This window comes from Lepeophtheirus salmonis, chromosome 5 (assembly GCF_016086655.4).
Source record: "Lepeophtheirus salmonis chromosome 5, UVic_Lsal_1.4, whole genome shotgun sequence".
Classification (NCBI taxonomy): domain Eukaryota; kingdom Metazoa; phylum Arthropoda; class Copepoda; order Siphonostomatoida; family Caligidae; genus Lepeophtheirus; species Lepeophtheirus salmonis.
In genome coordinates, this window is record NC_052135.2 from 33,255,586 (window position 1) to 33,281,571 (window position 25,986).

Sequence of the window (25,986 nt, forward strand, 5' to 3'; positions counted from 1 at the left end):
AACACCCATGCAGTATAATATCGTTTTAAATGCGTCAGTACTCCAGTAACAATAGTACCTATATATACATAGAGCAACACTATTGCCAACAGATTTTTGGCCTTTTTATGTTTCTTTTTTGAGGAAAGTTTGCAAGTTAAAATCAATTTAACGATGTGCTATAGGTATAAATAAATAAAAGACCATGAAATAAAAAAAAATAATGTATATGAGAAACTAAGTTAGTGATACTTATATTATTATCAAGTATAAAATATTCTTGCTTTTAATCACACATTGATAAAACAAGTTATGCAAGGCTTTTCTACGTCTTATCAAGCAAGGGTTTTTTAAAATCATAATTTTAATTTAATTGTTTAACCTCATCATAAATAATAAATATCTAAATACGTTTAAGCTTATTTCTAAATTAGGTATAATTCTTATTTTTTTATGGATATGATTGATATTAGATTTAACTAGCTGTATTAATTTGCCACTCTCTGTCACTTTGTTTACAAACGAATAATTATTTCTTGGTCTTCGTTTAGCTGCTTGGTTTTTTTGGTGGATGTTTAGATGACAGTGTGCGTAAGGAAATAGTAGCGTTTTTGATATTATGATTTTTATCAACTTCATCAAGAAAAACATGTAAATAATATCATAAGTATTTTTTTATCATAATTATATATTATATTTTCAAAAAAAAAAAAAATCTGTAAATGCCGCCTTCGGCGGCCATCTGGCCTCCATTTTATGTCTGTAAAAAATGTCAGGTAATTAACATTACGGTGGGGGATATTCAAGGGCTTGCTCTCCACGAGGCACCATATTTCATAGTCAGTTGGTGAGCAGCCCATGATGTGGGAGGGGGAGGGAAAGGTCTGTAGCCCAGAAATCAGTGAGGTTTTTCTTTCAAAAAGCTTGAGTTATTATTGGGTTATGGTCAGATGCTTAGTTTTGTTCAATTTCAAAAGCCACACCAATCAAGAAGTCTTAAGTCACAATCTTGTTGTGTCCTCCATTTTCTGTCTTCCTTAAGAGGCTTTCGTCACTGTTAATATATTCTATATTATTTAAGCAAAATGTGCCTTTTAGCCGACACCTAATTACTATGGGTAATGTCGGGTACTACGACTAGTTTACAATACTACCAATGAATTAAAATAACATCCAAAAATTTACTCTTTGATTTTATTGACAAAAATATCACAGCAACAATTAGAAAATAAACATTTCTTTAAAGTTTTATAAGTATATGTATGTATAAAGAATATTAAAGTAATTACAGTTATAATTTTTTTTTTTTTTTTTAAATCTTTACATCAGTTAATATTACGAACTTTGTTTTGTTTCTTTAAATATATAAATATAATTTCATATAAAAAAATGTAGAATTTTTTTTTGTGAAATGGAATATAATTAAACAAAAGTACATAAAAATAGGAATGATTCATCATGACGGGCATAAACCATAAAATAAATGAACATTTAAGGAAGTGACTACATTTAGTAAATTTATAAATTATGAATACAAAATAGAAACATGGAGCAATTTTTTTTTTGTTTTGTTTTACTTTAATAAATAATTTGGATTTACAACGATACGCGTGACAAATATTTATCCATGACAATAATGGGCCTAAAAAAAAGAGTCCTTCTCTTAAATAAGTTCAAAATCCTTTTGTATACTATTTACAAATAGATATAAAAATGTGACCGTGAATTGTCTCCATTGGTATCCCTGATTTTCATCTCATTTTTCTTGATAAATATATTTGAATAGTTAAAGACTTTAGGATAAAAAAATAAGAATTTTCTTTACATCAAAGTTAAGGTTGAATTTCTTTCTTATTTCTTGAAATGATTTTTTTCCTCATTATAAATTAAGAGGAATTATCGAAAGATTTATGTTTTTTCTGATAAAATTTATTGAAACTAATTTGTCTGTCAACAATTATATAAACAAGGAGGAAGAAAAAAAAAAGCAAAATTCTAGATAATAAATAAATTAAGTAATTTGTGTGTTGAATTTAAGTTGAATGGCAGTTTCATCTGATTTTTTGTACTTTTTTCATAAAAAATAAACAAAATAATGTTTTCGCTCTATTTTTGTGTTTTTTTTTTGGTTATTAAGATACTGTCTTATGTTTTATATTTATTTAAAAAAAGGACATTTTCATTAAAAAATATAGACTCAATCAATCAAGGATAGATCATCAAACCAAATGGCCTGCTGTTTCTGGAGAATAATGCCTAAGTGATCCAAAATGAGGTCTTGTATAATCAGAGTCCCTTGATGGAGGTGGAGGAAGAGAAATCGAGTCAGAGTACTCGTAGTCAGCTGGAGGAACGTATAAACCGTTATAAGTCTTTTTGATGGGAGATTCAATGTCCAGTGTGGAGGCATAGATGCCTCCTCCAACTCCTACAACATCATCACCATCATTATCAATACCTATGAGAGAGATATATATAGTAAAAATGAGATACAACTGCCATTTCAGTGAATTATAAATATGTACTAACAAGATTTAATTTTGAAAAATAAAATATTGAAAAAATTTATAAATGTGCTCAACATTTAAATAAAATATGAAGATGCACTCATGTTCTATAGGTTGAAGAAGTTTTACTTGAGGGTGTTGTTATCACTGTTCAGGTGTTGCTGGGTGAATAGTTTTCTGAATTAAATCTTATTATAAATTGCTTTTAAGTGATTCTATATAATAGAGGAACAAAAAAATAAATTTTACTCACATCCTCTACAATTTGACCAAATTTATATAAAATACACAGTTATACTAGATATGCGGATTTGTAAAATTTTAGGATGAAATTTCTAGTACTTCAAAAGTAATGAGAGTTTGATTATTTTTTACTATACAATATTTTTATTACACTATTTCCAGAGTAGACTTTTTCAGACAACATAATTAGCTATACATTATATATTGTGAACCAAGTAATCAATCTATTTTACAATTGACCCATTTTGAATAATTCTTAATTTCAAAATTGATTAAAAAACTGTTTGTCTGTAAAAACGGCGTTTTCATTAAAATTTAAGCATCTAATCAATTTAGGACAGGTCATCAAGCCAAATAGCCTGCCGTTTCAGGAGAATGTGATCCAAAATGAGGCTTTTCTTAGTAAAAATATTTTTCTAAAAGTCTTAATGTCAAGTTATAAAATCAAAGGTCCCGGGTAGGGAGAAATGGTAAATAAAATTGCCAGTCTCACCCAATGATAAAAAACTCAAAATCACCGAGAATCATTAATACATCTTAGAGTATTTATATAAAAACAATCTCAATAGTAGCCTTTTGGAATAAATAATTATGCACATTTTAACAGAAAAGTTCATTCTGCGCAAAAAAAAACCAAAAAAGCAAAAAAAAACCCTCAATGGGGTTAACCATATTTCTATGTAAGCTATAAAACAGAGTGACAAAACGCTGCTGTGAATATAAAGATATTTTTCTAGCTACGTTAGGCTTTTTCTTCATGAAGTATGCAATTTCTGATTTTTTTAAAATATTTGATATATTAAAAAAAAATTCAGCGCTCGTGCTACGTTGTTCGTTATAGAGTCATTTGCTACATCTTCAGTGCCCTCTTACAGACAAAAAAATATTATTTTAGCCGTAATGAATTTGGGTAAAATGGATCACGTGGTAATTGTTTGCTCATTAAGTTATAGCTTTATATGTACATGGATCATCATATTAGCAAAAGGTCTTAAGGAATGATTTTAAAAAGAACAACACATGTTATGCTTGAATGACGGGTCTAAAGGAAAGTGGATTTTATATATACTATAATGGTCCTAGTATAGCATAAATAACATTTATATGTATTTATTAAGAAACTTGTTCTTATAAGAAAGGGATGTTTATTTTCTCTTTTTTTCTCCGTTAGACTTGTTCTTCTAGGCCATATCCATACATTTATAACAATAAAACTTTTTAGATCAAAAAGGAAAAGTTTGATTATTATAATACACATGTTATGTAGAAAGGACTATATAACTTTGTAAACCAAAACAATAATTTTACATATGTACAGAGTGGAGACCTAAAACTTACAGTGGCATTTAATTACAATTTTATCCCACCTATTTAAATTCATGTGGTTTTATTATGAGCCGAAACGACAGTTTAAATAAAAATAAACAAATTTTGTTTTTATCCAATGTCTCTAACTATAAAAATGTCGGAGTAATAACACAAAAAAGGCAAGGCGTGCGCAATCTCCTCTGCCCCAGTGTTTGTGTCGAGAACGCTGAAGAGAACGTTGGTAGCTCCATCCGGACTGCCTATAACATCAAAAACAGAGAAGAAGAATCAAAACTTTTGTAGAAATAACACGGAGACTGACTTTTTGCCTGTCTCCGTGTGGTACTCCTCAAGCAATGACCTCAACACCCTGTACTTTGCAGTTTGAGGTGCCTTATGAAAGAATGTCTGCCACATATATCATCCAAATTTGGTTTATCTTCAAGCTGCTACCCTGATTGCATGGTACGCCATGGGCACAGTTTTCATCATGCTGCCAATCTGTTTTTACAGCTTGTCACAACTATTATTGGCTGTAAAGGAGGAGATATTTACTAAAAAAAGCTGGTTAAATATAGTATTTAAACATATCACAAATTAGTTTTGAGTTGTCTTTTCTTGATTCTAGAAAAGTCTCGTTTTTCATAATTTAGTTATGCTACTCTAAGTTTTGAAGTCCCCACTCTGTGTACACTTTGGTTTGTATGTAATTTAACAAGTTTGAGTCAATCAATAGATGAATGATTGTTACTTTACCTACCTTTACCTAGCCCATGGAGAATGAGGAGAAGTCCAATAGAGGATGATGAAACAAAGTTAGAAAAGAGTTAAACATGTAAATGAAATAAGGATTATTATGGATATGAAGGAAAGAGCAGAGGGACAGGATTTATGGTTGTCATAACCATACTAATCCGCCATCATCCTTACTGGAAACGGATAGATCTGAATGCAGCAATAGAAATAGAGAGAGAATAAAAAAGAAAGAAGAAAGAAGGAGATGGGTTAATGCATATTACAAACATAGATAAAAGTGCATTTGCACATCAAAATTGACACAATGGATCAATTTTGCAAGGGATTAATTAGCAAAATATTGCAAAGAACTCTGCATATTAATTAAAATCTTTAACATGCTCTTACTTTTATTGCATCTTGCAACCTTTTCTTTGAAAAGAAATAGAAAAAAGGCTCAAAATTATTTTTTAGTTGTTTGTCAATTCTTCTCAACATTGAAATTATTATTCAATAATTGTAGAAAATTGTTCACCACTTAACATGAGCAAATTCTAATTGACCAAGTCAATTTTATAAAGGGAAAATATATCTGACGTCTTTTAGAAATTAACTTTTTATATGAATGATTAATATATCGCGGTAATTATACATTTTCATTTTGAAAATAATAGTTGCTGAGGTTTGAAGATCCTAATTAATATGCAGAGTTCTTGGTAATTAATTTTGTATTGCCCCCTTCCAAATTGGATAAATTCTGTCGTTTGATATCTGTGTGATGTGGGAATTCACACTAATTAAGTAAAATGGTTGAAAACGAAAATAAAAAAGACTTTTACCTAGGGACTGAATGTAGGCTTGTCTTCCTTGGTCCTCTATAGAAGACTCACGAGGCACCATGAGAGGCTCAGAGGGTGTAGATGACTGTCGAGGATGGGGAGCCCTTCTGGGCATCGTCACATAATTTAAATGATTAGAGGATGCTCTTGAAGGAGGATTATCGACTAGGTATGTACTCGCAGCTCCCATGACAGTCGGTTGATCAAGATGATGATGGTGGTGATGATGATGCCGATGATCGGAGCAAACACTTTTCTAAAAGGAGTGAGATAAATAGATATATGAAGGAATATATAATCAGTACATAACGCTGGAATTTGAAGGTCTAAGTCACAGTCAGTTGCTTTAAATGTTTACTCTAATTTGCCTACTTCTTCTACCCAGGAACGGGTTGATCGTGAACTAGGACTGGAGAAAAGTTATCCGTTAACAAGACTGTTGAAATATCAATGAAACAAAACAAAATATTGTAACTAAATTATGTTCACCCATTCCTACAATAACAATGTTTAGGGATATGCCGATTGTAGAGCGTGAGGGAAAAAAAATGATATGTTTCTTCTACAAAAATACCACTCTATATTTTTATCTCTATGGTTAAATCTTTCTAAAGATAAAAGGGAAGGAAAGAAAACAATATAAAATCATTCAGACCAATGGAAAATAAATATAATTTTTTAGGCGGCTGTATTTTATGTTGATCTTCAAGTCCTTGTTCTATGTTAATCGCTAGTCATACGGACAAGAAGTAAACTTACATCAATCATAGACTCCTCTTCACGCCTATGGCTCCGTCGATTGGATTGATGGTGATGATGATGATTGTGACTTGTGGAAGAGGGAAGAGTGTGATGATGATGGGTATTATGGCCACCATTATTTTTGGGGGCTCCTGTAGATGCTCCTCCAGAAGGAGGAACATTATGTGGAAGCGGATGAGGATGATGATGAATGTGATGATGATGTCCATGAATAGGATCTACAGAGGAAGAGGTGTAGCTTCCACTCTTCTCGGAGATAGAGCTCAAGGTCTCTCCTGACATAGTTTCATTGTAGCTACTACCTGCATACATTTCGATAGTAGCTGATTTTGTGCTTCCATTTGTACTTCCACCTAATCATATTGAAGAAGGAATAGTAATTAATAGGAGGTGTTAGAAATGGTGAGTAAATGATCATTCCTTCCGACACCTTATGTAAGTATTACAGTAAACAATTATAGATTCTTGGGGGCACCGTTGTTACACGATTTCATTCCAGCTATTGCAGTGGGAGCTTTTTGATGTACAAGTTGTAGTTAATATATGAAGATTATACATGCTGCAATTAGGTTTTATTTAATTGCATCATCAGTAATTTTAATTAACAACTATTAATTGATTAACTCATTTTGTTATTTATATTGAAATTAGTCATTTATTATGTATTTACAAGGAATCCATGGGTGGTCATTTCAACTTTATAATGAATAGTGCCAGAGTATATTTATGGGAAGTGTGATTACAAAAAAAAAAAAAACCTACCTAAAAGGGCATGCACAAACTAAAAACAATAGGGCATGAGCAAGAAATTGCTATAGTATCATAGCACTGGATGTAATCTCTTCCTTCTCAATATGGAGTTGGAAGTATGGATAATGGAAAAAAAAATCTCCAGATTTCTGTTCCCAACTTATGAGGAAGATTTCCCTTTTTAATTTATTATTTATTGGTGAATGTCAAAGAGGTAATTGTTTACGTATTTTTGTATTCCTAATTTGAATTATATCAATACAACTTGTGGGTAAAATACATTTTTAGCTTGCTTATGTCCTATTAGTGTATTGTCCTCATCCCAAATGTTCTCCCTTCTTCATTTTATTTTTTCGATCTAACTAATACAATTTGCAACCAAAAAATGAGATGAATAATTTTAAATGACGGATTTACACTACTTGAGATAAGGATAATGCAATAATTTAATACTCCACGGATCATCGATGTATTAATGTTTTAGTTTTTGACTATTACAACACATATGACTAAAATATAAATATTCTTTGCGTCAGTAGAAAGTTCAAATTTTCACAGTTACGCTACTCATAAATACATAATACCCATGAAATTTCTGTTCATCCAAATTAAGTGATAGTATCAACTAATAGTTGGTAAATAGAATGCCCAATTTTTTTAATTAAATATGGAATTTTGAGAAGAAAAAACTGCAACTTGTACAGACATTGCAGCTTGTTCAAAACATATATTTAATTTGCATATTGACTATCATGAAATCATACCATCCAAGCACCCTCAACTATAACTTAATCACTCTATATATTCTCTATCGTATGTACGCAGTATAATTTTTGGATTTTTTTCCCGTATACGATAAGACGTCTTTATATTCTGAATTATATAAAAAAATATTATTATAAAATATCAAAAGTTATAAAAGAAATAGGTACATCTATGTATAAATGAACTTTAAGAGTTGTAATATTTTCCCTTTTGAGCCATCAGATTCAGACCTCTATTATAATATTATTATTAGTATTTTGCTTTGTGTGTAACCATACATACAAATATTACATTCTCTTTATTCTATTTATTTTTTCACCGAATAGATTTATTCAAAAACAGACAGAGAATGAAAATGAATATGTTTGTATTTAGAAGAGGAAGGAATTGAAAGATCTCCCCCAAATTGTATAGTATCAAGTACAAGTACATAGATGCTAAACGCAAACAGATGCCTTGAATTTACCGATACTCTTCTTATAAATACAAAATGTGTGTGTGGGACTACAAAAGAGTTCATTAATTTATTTAACTCTCTTAATCCTTTTTCAGGGTAGGAATTTTTTTTGCAATTTATTAGGATTACATAGGATGATGGTATACATATATGTGTTTACAATTATAATACAGTAAAAAGAATCAAGGATATTACTTGCCGAATAATTTGATTTAAAACAAAAATTGGTAAATATTTAGATATAAAATTGCTCTGGTTCATATATTTTAAAAGTGAACATCTTTCAACAAATAAAAGAAAGTTAGTAGTTCGATATTTTGTAATAATAAATTTTACATACAATTACATTTGATACTATGTATGTATGCCAGTGGCTCTTAACCATTTAACCACCAATGCCCAACTTTGGAATAAAATTAAACTTTTAAATGAAAGTAAATTAATTACTGGTTTTGTTAACGATAAAATATTTCAAAAAAAAAAAAAAAAATGCAGAGGGTGCCTGTATTGACAAGCTCAATAGAAACAAAGAATGAAAGTAAAAGAAAAGAGATATAGAGAAGGATGTAGAAAAAAATGGAGGCTTTATGTCCGTCAAAAACAGCCTCTAAATGACCTAGGAGACCCAAACAAATATCATAGGAACATGTTTGTTTATTTTATACGTCTACTTGATAAATTAAAAAATGATCTGTTCGACTGGATTACATGTATCATAATACCAAAAATAGACTTCCATTATCAGTGCACAACATAATTAGTTTATCACCAAAAATTATTTTTTAGCTGATTTTTACACCTTTACAAATAAAAATGTTATACTGCTATTAGGGGTCATTCATAACCCAACCACGTGGCGCTTTTCTTTACCTCCCCCCCCCCTTAGAACCACCAGTTTTTTTATTACCCTTTCACCCTCAAATTATTATTGTATTAAAAATTAGAAACTGAATAGCAAGGCATATTTTTGACCATTTTTTGGAAGACAGAACTTACTATTAAATAGGTAATATGATACGTCATTTTTTATTTATTTAAAAAAATAATGTTTCATTTTATTTCTAATCTAAAGTTTCTTAAAGGTCTTCTTGTGACCCTTTCGAAATAAATTCATCTAATGACATTATTTTTTAGAAAACAAATATTTCTTTCTATTTATGAAATTGTCTGAAAAAAAAGAGTCATATTATTCAGATCTAAATTATTTTAAGTCCCCTCCTCCTCTCCTCCCAATGAGAATAAACGTGGTTTTAGGTCTTATTCTCTCCCTTCTTAGTGGCTACGAGGTTTTGTGAAGGTCCTTTAAATTTGTTTCATCGGAGGAACAAACATTCCCTGTTGCGCCACATTGATATAACGAAAAAATTGTTCTTTTTTGTGTAATTTTCATGAATTTTGTATGCATTCATCGCTTGTTCGAACTCAATGATGAATGATCAAATCAAATCAAATTTACATATATACTTTGAAGGTACATAAAAAAACAATAAAGTATTTTGCTAATAAAAGAAAAGAGTTACAAGTAAAATAAAAGTAAGAAAACTAATCCTGGTATCAAAAGATTTGTAACCCACAAAATGGTACAAAAAGCATAACTTATATGCACATAGATTTATACTTGATTGAATAAAGCATTTGGCTTTAAGCTAATATTTTTGTGAATGTGTGTATGTATATTATATGAAATTAAAAAACCAGAGAAGAAATTCGAAACTCAATCAACTTTCTTTCTCCTTCATCTTAAAAACTTTTCAAAGTGTTTTAAAAGGAAATGAATCAGCTTTTCTTTTCTTTTTAGTTTTTATATTAAAGTTGATATTATATATATATATATATATAATAAAAGATTAAACCAATTTCACTTTCTAAGAATTTTAAGAACAACAACTATTCTTTGATCCTCTTTAACTTTCATCGATATTCATAATATTGTATAAATCACCCTTTTAGCTGAATGTACGTCATCCCATGGGTCATTACTTATCATGAAGTATGTACTATAAAAAAACAAAAAAACATAGCATTATGCTTTCTTTTTTTTTTACATATTGACAGACTATATATTTTTTTTTTCATTTGTAAAAATACATGTATTAATTCTACACAGTTTATGATATTATGAATATTATTAAAACTCCTCAACTTCTAAGTAACTGCATCCATTATTGTTTTTTTTTTTTGCAAAAAATAAAATAAATAAATCTGTGCATTTCTTCGTTTTTTATGTTCATACATACATATGTAAATGCAAAATGATTTTTTTAATATTTTTTGTTAAAAAGAAAAATCAAGAAAATATAGAATAACCTATTAAGAATGAAGTAGCTCAAAGATTAACTTATTTTATCAGCATAATAGGAAAGTTTGATTTTTAATGCATAAAAGTGCACCTAATGGAATACAAAACTACTTTGAAATTACATCTATTATATATTTAAAAAAATGTGCAATAGACAGAAGGTTAATATGAGGGTGGAGGTCACTCGACCTCTCTCTCTCCATCTTAATCCACTCGTTATGAATTTGCATGTAGGAGTTACATCCTTAAAAAACTTTTTTAGAGAAGGGAGAGTATCCAGGCTCCTCTTGGAATATTAACATTGCACATGCTTCTTTGAATGTGTATCTGAGACCTGCTCTAACCCTAAATGATAGATGAGGGATCTACATTTAATTAATCTTTTTGATTCGTAGATCTGCATTATTTAAGGTAGGGATTATTAGTTAATTTACGTCATATGCAATCACTTTTAAATGTAATAATATTCGAGATTTTTTGAGTATTATCGAATTATTTGTTGTCCAAAATTACAAATTTGCATAAAATTCCAGGATGACTTTTCGGTCATGAATAAATAAAACAACTATTTTTTCAAATGTTTTTAAAATATCAGAAGAAAACTAATTATTTGTAGTTGCATGATATATACTTAATTTTTCAAAATATTATCAAAAAAGCTTCTTCCTTAGTATTTAAAAATAAGTTATGCTGTAGCAGGGTTTTTTATGTGGTTATATTATTTTTGTTTTTTACACGAATAGCTTTTTTGCCAACTCAAAACCTCAATTTTCAAAAAGAAAATGAAAAAAATGACAAACACTTTTTATAACTTTTGACATACTAAGACATTTTCGGGGAAGTGAATATGTACCTATATGTATTTAGTGAATACCTTTATAATTTCCGTAATGGATAGTGTCATCTGCTTTAAATTAGACTGAGCCACCTGAATGATTTTTTTAAAAAATAATTTTTAATTTACAAATTATTCTCTTTAATCTTTATATTCTACTTAAATCATCAAAAAAAAATCATTATCTCATTAAACGAATTAGAAAATGATAAACTTTATTTAAAAAACCAATTAGGGGGCAAATAAATTTTCATAAATCAAATAAAGGTTTTAATATAGTTAAAATTCTTGGGTATTTCATCTCAGCCCATAAATTTGAATACAACCCCCATAACGGATCAAATTATGCTCATCAAATATTGGGCTATATGTATGCTTTTATAATGTAAAGAAAAAAAAATAGTACCCTTTTCTTTATTTTTGTTCAATACTGTTTTTGTGTTAACTCCCCGCATATAATGTTTATGTTGATTCCGAAAAATGAGTTGTGTCAACAAGGGTTGATTTTACACTAAAAAATTGGTTGATTAATCAATTAATTATGAGAATTTGTGCTTTCCTAAAATAATCCTTTATAAAATGGAACCATGTAATTATATTGTACGGTTCTATGACATTTTGCCCGACAGACACTTTCTCGAACAAAATATTAAAAATACTCTATGATAATTCATGCTGCCATACTATGTACTTATCTACCAGACTAAACCTACGAAAAACACACATCTTGATAACTATAGAGTCAGAGAAGACCTCAGGATACAGGAGTGTCGATCAAGATTTGACAATCTACATAAAAGCTATAAAACATTTGATACAATCGATTGATTCATCCGCATTGCCCCTTGAGTCTCAATCATTGATTAATTGACTCTTTCTCATATTTAAACATTTTTTCTCTATCTAATTTCTAATTCATTGGGTGATTGTCATGATTTGTGTTACATCGGTTTTAATAGCGGTTCAAACCAATGGTTGAAGCATCTGTATAATGAAATATTATTTAATCAACACTTTATAATTGCAATTCTTGACCAATAATGAAATATTATATCTTTTAAAATTGGTTTAACATATTTCGGAATCATAATTACATAGAATTGTCGGATAAATCATTAGTGTTTTATGGTTCCAGCTTAGTCCGGGCTCTATAAGCCTTTTGGGACCGGTTCTTAGGGCTATTAGTTCTAAAACTGATGAGACAAAGAATAAATAAAGGTGAATGACGTCTTCTAAGACCGAACATGATCTTTTTTAGGACTAATGTGCAGCACTTAAGTCGACCAAACCGAGACTGAACTAAAATGGACTTCAATGTTTAGTCCAAAATAAGGATAGATACAACACTATGACTCAACAATAAATATATTGATAACTTTTTTGGCATAGTGTCCGTTCGGTAATATGACCAATTCGGCAAAGGGGCCGCACACATTATTGTACAACTATTGCTAACTCTCTTCAGAGTACAACTATAATATTTCTAAATACATATGTATACATGCAACAACATCTGTTTTATTCTATGTCTATATACATATTATAAGAGACAAGAACACAAAAATAAATAAAAAAGTAGACGTCATTTCGTTACCTTATTTACATAATTGATAAAGTTTATATTGTAACAATAGGGATGTTTGCTACTAGCATCTTTAACCTTAACACATTGTATTATAGCATGCACAACGTACAAAGTACATAATATTATTTTTTTTAAATAATACTTAACCAACTATCCACTATTATTGTATGTATGAGCATTTTTTACCGTAGTGAAAGTATTCTTACAACATGCGTGTTTTGGAGGATCCCCCCACTTTCATTAAAAATATTGAATCTTTCCTTTTCCTTCTCTTCTCTTTTCTTCAGAAGTTTACATAGAGAGTATGTTCAAATAGCCTATGTATAAGTTATATACCTTGAACTATAAAGAACAAAAAAACAATGAAGGAGATAAAGAAACAAGGACTACTCAATAGTTTTTTCCCTCTCTTTTTCTTCATTAAATTGATATATGTTTAAGTCTCTCCATCATGCAAGGATTACATATCTGAGTAACATACGTTTATTATTGATGAAGGTTAGTTATATACATATATATATATTTATTCGTTCCTTTCCTGTCCTTTTTAAAATATTAGTAAACCCCAAGGTTAATAAAAATACAAGGTTAGACCATTATGTAATCGGGCTTGATAGAATGTTCAATTTGATGTATCATACCGACTGCTTGCCAAGATAGGCAGATTTTGAGAAAACACGCAACCGCTCATAGTCTATTACGTAATTTTTTCTATAATTTTCAATTTAATGCATTGTAACGACTGCTGGGCAAGAACAACAGATTTAGAGAAAACACACAACCACTAATATACTATGTCGTCAATATTTAAAAGCGTGGTGGAAGTCAAACATCAGTCGTAGACGTGTTATGGTATAACCTTGTATTTCTATTAACCTTGGTGAACCCAAAGTGTATTGTACATATAGTTAAAAACTGATTGGATAAAATAAATCATACGTCATCCATCCACCGTTATCCCATATGTATAGACCATTTGGGCGTGACACCACAAATGAAAAAACTCTTAAACTCTTAAATTAAAGAAATGTACATCATGTAATGACTATTGATAGTAAATATCTTCATCCAATGTAATAGCGTTTTCTGTTCATTGTGATGTCACTTCAAAATGCTCTACGTGCCAGCCCGTGTTATGATTAGAGATATGAAAAATGTAGTTTTCCCGGCGAGAGTAAATTACAAAAAAGTAAATCTTGTGAATGATTCCTCATTCTTTTGAAAATTCAAACGTATGAAAAGTTATTAGTAAGTAAGGAGTACTACAATTTATAGTGATCTCTCAGGGGAGTTCACAGGGTGTGGGAGGGAGGGGCTAAGCCCCCCCCACCGAGGAATTTTTGCGTTTTACTGAAATTTTAATATTTTTTTTTCATAAAAGTTAATGTATGAATTATAATTTAATTTAAATTTTTTTCTTAAAAATTTAATTTTCTGTGAAGGCAAATAGGTTTTTGAAATCTTTAAAAACAAATGTAATATTTGAAATTAAAAAAAAAAAAAAAAAAAAAACTTTTGTGAACAGTTGTAAATTTTTGAAAAAAAATTATGAGTAATAGTTAATTTTTAAAATGCTTTTCGAAAAATTTAATATTTGAAATATTTTTCCGAAAAAGTTTATATTCCACATATAATTTTTGAAATTTATTCCCAAAAATTTTATTTTTCAAATATTTTTCCAGAAAAAAATAACTTGTGGATTTTTTTTCCAAAAATTCCAAAAACCAACCCCCTTCCAATAAAATATAATAGGGTGGACGCTTTATTGCAATGTTTTTCACATCTCTAGTTATGATAATCATTTGTTAAGGTAAAAATGGTTCTTATCAAAAGGTATTTGATTGTTTTTTTCTTTACCCTCCCCTCCGGATTGAGCATCCTCTGAGGATGCAGCCTTTGATTCAGTCTTATATTTGAAGAGGAACTTATTTTTATGAACACAAAATAGGAATAGGACGACCATGCAAAACAAAAACGTTGCGACGATGGACAAAGGAACAACAACAATTAATGGGACCTCTTCCATTTCATCCTCTGGTTGAGTACGATCCCTACTACTCCTACTATAGGACGAGGAGGACGTTCCTTCTATAAAAAATGGGGAATTAGTAAGAAAGGTTCTGTTTCACTTACCCTCGGCTACGCTAGAGCCATTCATTCGAATTATACGACGGCGTTTAACGTAGCAGGATATGAGAATGACATTGAGGATAAGGAGAAGACCAGATACCAATGTGATCGTGAGTATGATACCTTGGGATATCGTTCTCTCTACATCCTTATCCTCCGGCTTTACCATACCTTCCAGGTAACCTGAAAATAGAATAAGTAAACACATCATTACTAAAAATATTTGGTACCCTTGTATCGGTGAACTTATAATGTTCATTATATGTAAAATAAAATATCATTAATCAAAGAATGAAGGAACGGGGAAAATGAAAAAAAAAAAAAAAAGGAAAAAAAAAAACCAACTTTAAAAACCAATAATATATATATATATTCAAGATAATAGTAAATGTCAAATTTAACTGGGATTTTTTACTTATAATATATAGGTGTACATATATCTAAAGATACCTATTTACAAAAATATACCACAATCGTTAGTTACTCTGATAAAATAATCACATTTTCTTCTAAGTAAATAGCTACCGATGGCCTTACTTTTACATGATACATATTATCCTACATATATGTAGTAAATATATAAACTATTTTGCCAACTTTTTATAATTTCAAATGACTTTCATTTCTTCTTACATTTCTGCTAAAGACATTGCTTTTCTTGCAACAATTTATGGGGTAAAGAAGATATCATAATAATAAAAGCATCCAATTTTTTTTGTTCTATTCTGCAAATTATATTATTAGTAAGTCTATATTAAATAAGAAGCAATAAATATCTCATAGTAAATTAAAGAACTAAATTCCCTCCCCTGATAAATTAATTAATCCTTAAAAAATACGAATATATTTTTATGATTTGGTGATTTTTGAGTAATGCATTTTTATTTAGAAGTATACAATTTGATTATAAAATTATGAACAGGTCAAAGTGACATATTTAATATGTTATTTGGACCAATCCAGCAAAATACTTAATGTTGAGTAGTTTCATCAAAAAATTAGTCTTAATGAACTGTCGATAACATTATTTGTGATTTCATATAAAGAATTATTGGTTAGATGACGTCATAAAAAGTTGTAGAGTCTCAATGAGAGACCGATAAAATTTTTGGTCTACAGTCTGAGATCGTTTAAATACGAGTCAAGAGTTGTAAAGGATCAACTTTATACGGTTTGATACTGTTTCTCGAACTAATATCAAAGGTTTGCTTAAGCATATTATGTATATTAAGTCAGAATCATAGTCCATTTTCTAAGAACAAGCATATTAAAAAAAAAAAAATTAGTTTACATCGAAGATTTGTGAATTTTTGGTTAGAGATTGAGAATTATTTTTTATTCAAATTAATTAATCTTAATATATTTCAACGAGGAAAAATCGGATTGACATGATATAACATATTAGAATTTCTCATTTCGATGAGAGACCGACAACATTTTTGGAGTACAGTCTGAGACTAATTCAGTAAGGGTTAGGAGTTTGTAAATAATATAACTTGGTCCCGTTCTGAGATTTTTAAGTTTTTGTTTAGAAATTGAGATTATGTTTCATTCAAAGTATTTTTTTTCTTTTCACTATTCTTACTAATGCTAAGAGAACATTTTTATTTAATTTGTATTATAGTTTTGATAGACATTTTTCTAAAATTGTTTTATTGAGCAAAATCTCTATTTTTGCTTTATAGGGTAGCTTTCAGTAAAAAGCTTTATAGATCTTTTTTACAGGTTAGAATAATATCTATCGTTATTAATTAATGTAAAATATGTATTAATGTTGTACTTTAATTTTCATTGACGGAGTTAAAAACTTTTGCCCCTCTTTCAAACTTTGAAGTAGATGTGATACTTAAAGATGATGTCGTAGGAATATGAAAATTTTACATAGGTTATATCCTTCCTAAATCCAAACTTTTTCGAACTAGCCGTAATTGAAATTCGAAAAAAATTGAAAGCAAACCGGTTTAATGTTGGGTATACATGTTTGTATTTCCTTACCTATGTCTGTGTATGTATGTAAACGGATACAGCTACCTACATATCTACATCTGCATTTAATTTTTTTAATGTTTTTTCATTATTTTTATTATTGTTACTATCATTATTTAATTTATCTATAGACGCATTTCGTTAAATCCTTTTTTATCCTGGTTCCTTTAAAATTGTCTTTCTTCCTATCTAGTAATATGTATTTCCCTACCGTAAATTCTTCTTCCTATTATTATAATAACAATAAAACAACCATTTTCTATGATATAGTTCGTGGATTGTATTTATATTCCTAATTTAGGAACACTCATTTCAAGCACCTGAGAAAGGGTCCATACCCACATATACGTATTACAACTAAGTATACTTATATTTAAACAATAATTAGGGGTTGTTTTCCGGGATTCTGTTTCCCGGAAAATTTGGGGTTTTATCCCCAAGGGGAAATTGCTAGTTTGACTTTTTTGATAATAAAAGCTTCTCTGACATTTCAGATGTCTCATACTGTTATAAAGAGAGATATGTGGATTTTAGAAATGCACGAGTTAAGTTTTAGCCCACGGGTTGGGTTTTATATATGTGCATGTACAATACATAATGTATATTTTTCCCCCTAAGTGCGAACGATTACTGAGCGCGTTTTTTTATTTTTTTTTACGGAAAATTCAAAAAAGTGGTAACAAAAAAAATTAAGAATTGTAAATGCATTTGGTAAGACTAGCTTACAATTTACCATTTCTTCTTAAAATATCGAAAAATTAATTAAATTTAACAGTATCTATATTTACTAAGGGGATCCTTATATTTAAAAAAATACTTCCTGGGATACCACTGAAAGACAATTTACGGGAAATGAGAAACCATGTATGAATGGGTTATAGTTTAGTGCTGAATTGTTTATATATGTTTATAATTTCAATAATTTGAAATAAAGCATAAAGATAATGCGATAATTGAATTTTCCATATATGATCCATAAATTAGTGGTGTCATTTTTGACTATTTTAATTCAAATTACTAAAATATTAGTAGTCTGTGGTAGATCATAAAGTTATTAAAGGTTTTGCGATGGAATTAAAACCCCTTCTCCATAAATAACTTATCAAGTAATAATTTATCCCAAAAAGTGAAGAGTTGTTTATTAGTAAACATATCAACCTAAATTTGAACCATTTCCGTAGTATTTATCAAAAGAGACATCTTTGAAAACCCTAAAGCAACACAATAATATATTATACATATTCATTTCTCTTTTTTTTCAATGTGAGGAATTGAAAAATATAATATGTAAACATTATATATTTTGATCCCTGAATAATGCACATTTCTCAAGGATTCATAGCTTTTAGGCATATGTATGTAGATTTGTGTTTTAACGTTTTTTGAGGGCACATGTATTTTTATATTATGATTAAATACAGTGTAAAGAAGAAGTCATTCTCTGTGTAGGTATGTTAATCAAAAATATTCAATTGTAGGTTTGTGGTTTAATCCCAAAAATGGTCAAACTCGTTATATAAATAGGTTTATTTTATATGTTTGTTTTGTACAAGAGAATTGCAATTTTTTACAAGTTGTACCTTGTTTAAGCTCAAGTTCTTCAAGCTGCAACCAAAAAATAAGAGAAATAATTTTAAATGAAGGATTTACAGTACTTAGGATAAGGATGATTCGAAAATTGAATATTCCACGAATGATCCATTTATTAACAGTGTCATTTTTGGCTATTTAATACAAATTAGTAAAATACAAGTATTCTCTGATACATTATATTTTCCAAATACCCACAGTTATATTACTCATAAATACATAATAATCATTTATGATAGTATCGATTAATAATTGACAATTGGAATGCCCAATGTTGAAATTTAATAATACGTTTTTAGAAGAAGAAATTGTAACATGTACAATGTACTAATACAAGTTGCAACTTAGATACACATCGCGACTGGTACACAACGTATAAATAGATACTGGGGTTTCTCATTTCCTATGAAACTGTCCTTCGGTAAGAGAGATCTCGGCCTTTTTCTTTCTCTCCATTAATTTATTTTAATTTCTTATAACATTAATTTAGAATCTTTCATTTAATTTATTAATTAAATTGGCTTCAATAAAGTGCAAACTCCTTTAATTTTTTTAAGTAACGTTTTTTTTTTTTTGAAAATATCTATTTTTTCTCAAATTATTATATTATAAATATTATATGCATATTTTTTCTAATAACATTTGTTTTTTATAATTCAATTTTTCAATTTAATTATTTTCAAAATGACCTTAATGATTGGAAAGTCAATCATTTTTATTTTATTAAATAATTTCTTTTCAGTATATTATCTATATATATAACTATTTAAAAAAAAAACCTGGAGCTGCATTCAAAAGTAGGCCCTCGGAAAATTTTCCCTATAACCCTTCCAAAATTGACCTTGAATAAGAAAGTTCATTTTAAGAAGAACCAATTTATTTTATGGTAGTTGCAAAAAGTCCAAAATTAATTCATGTTTCATACGTTACTATGTGGAATCATGATGAAATATTGATTTGTTATAGATATATAGATCATTTACACTGTAAAATAAATTGTTCCATACTTTATTTTAAGTGAATCTTCAATATATTGTGTTCAACTTTTATTAAATGTATTACATAAAGCAGGGGTGTCAAAATCATTGGGTTTGGAGGCCGAATGCATTTTAATTGGAGCTTAAGCGGGCTGGGCAGTAAAATTATTGAAAAATTACATAAAACTGACAGTAAAACTACTGGTCTTCTTTGCATTAGTCACCAATAAAAATAATTAGTGTAATGAAAAATAAATAGTTTATGAAAATCCTTATTCTATGAATTTTTCTTTATTAAATTCATAATGAACAACCTAAGGACTCAAAAAGTATGCCCCATTTTAACAGCAATTTTACTCAATTGTAACAGAAAATACAAAAAGTGATTTCACTCTGCGTTTCAGTTTAAGTTATATATAACTGACAACAGTGGTATTAACAAAGTTGCAAAACATCTGGGCACTGCATTGTGGAACTTTAAAAATCTGTTTTTTATACATATGGAAAGCATTTTAAACAAATGAATGACTTCCACTGTAATTTGTTTTCTCAGTTCTCCCTTCAAGTTGTTATATTTGTCTCTATACTGAGTTTCATAATGGGGCCATTCTTGTACTCTACTAACATGAAAATTAGTGGTGGTATACCAAGAACACGGATTTTATGTTCATTTTGCGAACATATAATATATATATTTTATTCTGAAAAAATCCTACTCTCTGTGTCCACTTTTATCCTTTTTGACAAATACATTTCGCTGATGAGAGTGAAAGGCTAAAGGAAGCATTAATAATACGCCACCAACAGATGCTACACATAATCAAATGAAACCACTTATTGAGTGTTAGTTCCGCCACAGTGTTGCTTTCATGTAGTCTGCGATTACTAAGACACTGCGTCTCTAGCGGACAATATAGTAATAACAGATAATAAAGGAAATTCATCGATTTATTTTAATAATGAAGATTTATCTCCCAGCCCATACTAAAACCTCCTCGGACCGTATGTTTGATACTCTTGACGTCAAGGAAGCTTATATTATGAAATATTCAATGAAATGCAAGGTTTATGCAGAAATTTTGTTATTTGGGGATTTTTTCGTTGGTGTAAAACCCTGTAAAAATGGGATCTTCAGATACCACGAGGAAACTCATATAGATGCATTTCACATGTAATTCTTATATCTTACTTAATGTTTCTACAGCAACGTTCTCCGATGTAAATTCCGAGTCTCCGAGATCATTGAAAGCCTTGACTGAGAAGCTATATTTTGTTCCAAGCTTGAGGTCTTCTACTTCGAATGAATTTGTGGAGGAATGATGTACATCTACATACTGATAGGTCTTTGAACCTTTCTTTCTATATCTGTGTCGTTAATAGAATAAATGGAATGATTATTATTGCTAAAAGTTCTATAATTGTGTTCGTCATATTATTAATACCGAATGATAAAAGATTGTTTGTGACCTCCATCAAAGCCTGGGATCCATGTTAGGTACACAGAGTTGTATGTATAGTTAAAAACATTGAGTAGGGTTGGTGTGTCTGGTCGACTCGTCACGTTTAAGTAGACTGCGTATCGCGAAATTCCCTCTTCATTTTGGGCTATACAGTCATATGACCCATAGTCCCGTGAAGAAACATTTTTGATGTGTAACTCTGACTCCCATGTCATTCTGGTAATATCATGAAATTTAATAAATTAACCCCTTCCATTAAAACTATGAACTCACCTATCGATTACATTGTATTTTATTTCATATTTTTCATCTTCTATTTCTTCACTTTCATCCTCTTCAGGCTCTTGACTTATAACGGATCCCATACGACTCCATGAGAAAACCACATCAGGAGTTCCTTGAGCTCGACAAGTGAGTACGGCTGTTTTCCGTTTATCTGAGGCAGCCTTAGAATTGGCTGGAGATTCTTCAATCCTTGGACGTTCTTTAGTATTTATAAAATAATATTACAATTTGTGTGTAAAAGCTTCGATTGATCATGCACTTACGTCTCACTAAAAGAAAAGTAGATTTTGTATCCTCCATATCTGCAATCCCATTATTGGCAGTACAAAGGAATTCTCCTGCGTCTTCTTTGCTCACATTATACACAGTTAAATGCATAGAATTGGTTCCATTTTGCATGGATGTACGTCCTTCCATATCGAATCCTACTCTGGACCAGCTAATTGTATCAGCAGTTATGGGTTTTGCATCTACCACACATTCAAAATGAGCGGTCTCCCCTGTTACGACCATAACTGCGTCAGTAATGTCTGATATCCTGCTCAAAGAAAGGAAAAAGCGAATGATGAGTCTTTTTTTATAATTTTAAACATACGTAGCTCCATAAAGAACATCGATCTTAATTTTGAGCCTGGATTTTCCTTCAGAATTGTTTACTTTAAATTTGTAGCGTCCTGCATCTTCCTTTCTTGCTTCTGTGATATTGAGAAGGTTCTGAATAGAGTAAATCCGAGGAATATTGTCTGAGTCTAGGGTAATATTAGGAATATTTTCATTATACGGGTTTGCCCATCTGTAGGTAACATCAAATGGATTTGCACGAACGCTGATATTCACAACAAGATCACTTCCCTCTTCCACAGAGAAAATTGTATCTGTAGGCTCGATGTCAAAGATGGGTTTATCTATGGAGTAACAAATGTAAGTTAATATGATTAATGCTGTTTTTACAATTATTATACAAAATATTCTTTAACACCTGTTGCTTATAAATTATTTACGCTCATGGTTTCAAGCTAACAAAGAGCCTGACCCAGTGCAAATAAATGGTTTGCTAACAACAACAACCGAATAAGAAATAAACCCTAACTTTTAAATTTAATTAATGTAATAGTATACATATTTCTTTGGTGCAATGACGCCACAAATAATAACAGAGAACATGAATTACTTATTACTAGAAAAGCGAAAGTCTGCAAATTTTCACATCTATACTTATGCTTATATTTATCAATAGGAGTAATTAAGTTCATCAAATAAATTGTTGGTAGCCAATTTTTATCAACTGTGGGACTACTCTTCATACAACAATAGTTTGGTATTTTCACAACAGAATAAGAACCAAAATGAGTTGGAGCAGTCACTTTTCAGAATATTCATAAATATAAACTAAAACAGTTGACATTATTTTTCAGACTTAGTATGATAGCGTCTTGACTTGATTTGTCTTTCGGGATTACCTCACTAACAAAAATATACACTGCATTTTGATGTAACCTGCCGATTTTTCTGTTTAATTTCATCTAATCAGTATTCTAAACATTGATTTTCCCACTTAAAATTTTCTCTTGTTAAGCTGTGTACCATTCCGAATAATTATATTGAATACGTGCGTTGGAAAGAATAGACTACCAACTGATTTTAGGCCTTTTTTCTGTTTCTTTATTTGTAGAAAAGGTTGCGAGATACAATAAAGGTAAGGGCGTGTTGATGATTTTAATTAATGTGCAAAGTTCTTTGTAGCATATTTTTCATTTGCCCCTTCTAAAATTGACCCATTATCTCATTGTTTATGCTTCATTTCCTCTTATCAATGTTCTGAACTTTGATTGATTGAATTAACTATGAATTATTCCACTTAATTATGGAGTAATATTTCCTTAGTTGGGAAGTGTTAGGGTAACTATAAACTGATTTTATAGTGTTTTTCTGTTTCTTTTCTATGGAAAGGTTGCATAATACAATGAAGGTAACGACGTGGTCTCTTTTCTTCGTTGAGGTTATAATATTGATCACAAAAAGGATTTAAAACAAGTTTTTTCAAAAAAGTTCCCCTTCATCTCCCCACAAAAAAAAAAAAAAAAAAAGAAAAAAAAAGTAAAAAGGAAATTGTTAAAATTTACCAATTGTTATTCCTGATTCTATATGCTTTCATATATGTATAATGTATGTATTGTATATATATCCTTTGATCGTGATCATTTTTAGAGGATAAAGAATAATAACAAAAAAGCATATCTATATCAGTATAGCCATACATAGAAAATTGAAGCAATTTAAAATAAAACAACTGATAAAATTATCAAATTCTTCTTGTTATGAATATACATAGGTATTTGCTATATGTATATTTATACTACACACAAATGTATTGGAAAAGTATATAAAATAATTGTAATCATATTTAGTTTTACATAAATATATGTGTACTTTGTTCGATATGTAATCATATCGTGTTTATATATACATATGCTCCACATTTAATAGGTTGGACTCCATTTCAAAATATCATATAAAATTCAAGACAATTTTGGGATATATTTATGGCTATATGAATATTTGGATTCGTTCTTATAGATCATGTACCAAGTGGTCCATTAAAATCTTAACCCTTTGAATTTTAAACTTCAATAAAGTATAACTTATTAATGAACAATATAATTATAACAAAATTATATTAATACTAAAAATAGATGTGAGTCTGAGCTCTCTTAATAATGAATGTAGCCGCCCTTATCAGCAATGATGGCTTCCAGGCGGCGGGAGGAGGCCCTGTCATCATCCGCAGATGTAGTCCTACAACAGAGGAGATAATTTCTTTCATAGCTGGTATCAAAAGTTGCCTCTCAATCCTCACAAGGCTATTTCCCCCCGCTTTTTTGATATCTCTCAAGACTCTGGTGTGAAACCCCAAGATCTCTTGCATGGACCCTCAAAGACTTGATGGGATTATTTCCTTTAACTTCTAGGATCTAGTTTGGTCTTTTTGATAGAGCCATTCTTCCTCTCCAACTTTTCAGACTTGCTGACAGCGTAGAAGTTGATCTTGCAGACGACCAACAACTCTTCCGTCGTGGTTTTTCCCACGTCAAGGATTGCACGAATTGAAATTCGTCTTTCTCGTTCAAGTGTCATTTTCTCTACTTGGACTTAAAATGGAGAGCTCAAATCTGTTTTATTTTGTAACTAATTGTTTATGCTTCAATATTGCGAAATATGAATTAATTTCAATCACCCAATCTTCATTTGTTATTGAAATAATTAGTTTTCAGATTTCAAGGACCATTTTTCGAACTCTATTTACTTATTAATATGCACTGTCAATTCTTTTCAGATATATATGCATCCTAGGGTACTCTTTGTTAAAGTGTGAGCTATATATACTGGCGTAAATAATTATGTATAATTTAGCTATAAGAAATATTCAGTTAAGTACAAAATGATAGAACTTTATCGAAACTAGTAGATTTATATAGTATATATATTATATAGTAATTTATAGCCCTAGGATTTCTCAAAGATAGAAACAGAGTGGAGATACGTCCCTCAAAGCTTTAGGATATTTCTTACCTACCTAAAAATATTTCTCTCCTTTAAGATGTCGTATGTAATGATACAACATTTGACGCTACTTTATCATTTTCTGTCATGACGTAGACAATTTTGTCTTCTCTTAACATAATTGACCATGTTACTTAAATTTAAATGATCAATTCATGCAGCCCTGAGTTATATTGACCATGTAGCTTTTGTTTCGACATTAATTTATAGCATGGGGATGGGAATACAATTGGTAGTGAATGGCGGCACCGTAATTCTAAAGTGGGGGGAGGGTCAAATTATGTCATGGTTGCGTCATCAGGGACATCCACAGGTTTGGACAAATAGTTTTTTTTTTAATGAACCAAACAACTCCTTTTTTAATTTGAGAATTTTTCAGAAAAGACTAACTTTTAACAAATAGCATGTATTTTTTTCAAAATAATATATTGATTTAATTTTCTTGAAAATTACGATATTCAAAATTTGCTAGACAAGAGGAATTTTTTAAATTTTGATAACTATAACATATCCCCAAAAAGTGGAGGGGGGAGGCAATGAACCCTATAATTCCGATCACGGATCTTGAGTTACTCAAAAAGCTCTTATTTAATTTACTTCAAATAAAAGTTTCTACATTTAAATATATAAAATATTTTGTTCATTCTCCAATCTAATCTTTAACTTATTTTAAATATTTGCTATTTAATTTAACGTATATATTTTATTATAATATATAAATTGACCTAATAAGTATCATTTTTGAAATTGGGATTTTAAATTATAAAAGACAATGACTAGTTTAACATTATATTACATTTTTGCAAAAAGTAATCAAAAATTAGAAATTTTCCATTTATTTTTATAACTAAAGCAAATAATATACACAACAAAAGAAATATATATTATAAACAATGAGGTTATTGCTTATGAATAAAAATTAACAAAAATCAA

General features: G+C 29.6%; 1 protein-coding gene across 2 annotated transcripts in view; it reads right to left on the minus strand.

Moving 5' to 3' along the window:
• Window positions 1–1,159: 1,159 nt before the first annotated feature.
• The window catches only part of LOC121117533 (nephrin), a 297,316-nt gene continuing 272,489 nt past the window's right edge, over window positions 1,160–25,986 (minus strand). Inside the window, exons 10-19 of one of the 2 annotated variants that reach the window (XR_011780196.1) lie at window positions 22,088–22,397; window positions 21,756–22,030; window positions 21,481–21,691; window positions 21,190–21,423; window positions 20,937–21,112; window positions 15,198–15,377; window positions 6,371–6,726; window positions 5,612–5,867; window positions 4,798–4,982; window positions 1,160–2,437 (exon numbers count right to left, since the gene is read on the minus strand). Coding sequence is in view for 1 of the 2 variants with exons in the window: in XM_071888628.1 (XP_071744729.1) it covers window positions 2,199–2,437; window positions 5,612–5,867; window positions 6,371–6,726; window positions 15,198–15,377; window positions 20,937–21,112; window positions 21,190–21,423; window positions 21,481–21,691; window positions 21,756–22,030; window positions 22,088–22,397 (2,237 nt within the window). In the remaining variant the exon portion in view is untranslated. The remainder of the gene's footprint in view (window positions 2,438–4,797; window positions 4,983–5,611; window positions 5,868–6,370; window positions 6,727–15,197; window positions 15,378–20,936; window positions 21,113–21,189; window positions 21,424–21,480; window positions 21,692–21,755; window positions 22,031–22,087; window positions 22,398–25,986) is intronic. The other variant, XM_071888628.1, reaches the window with a different exon arrangement.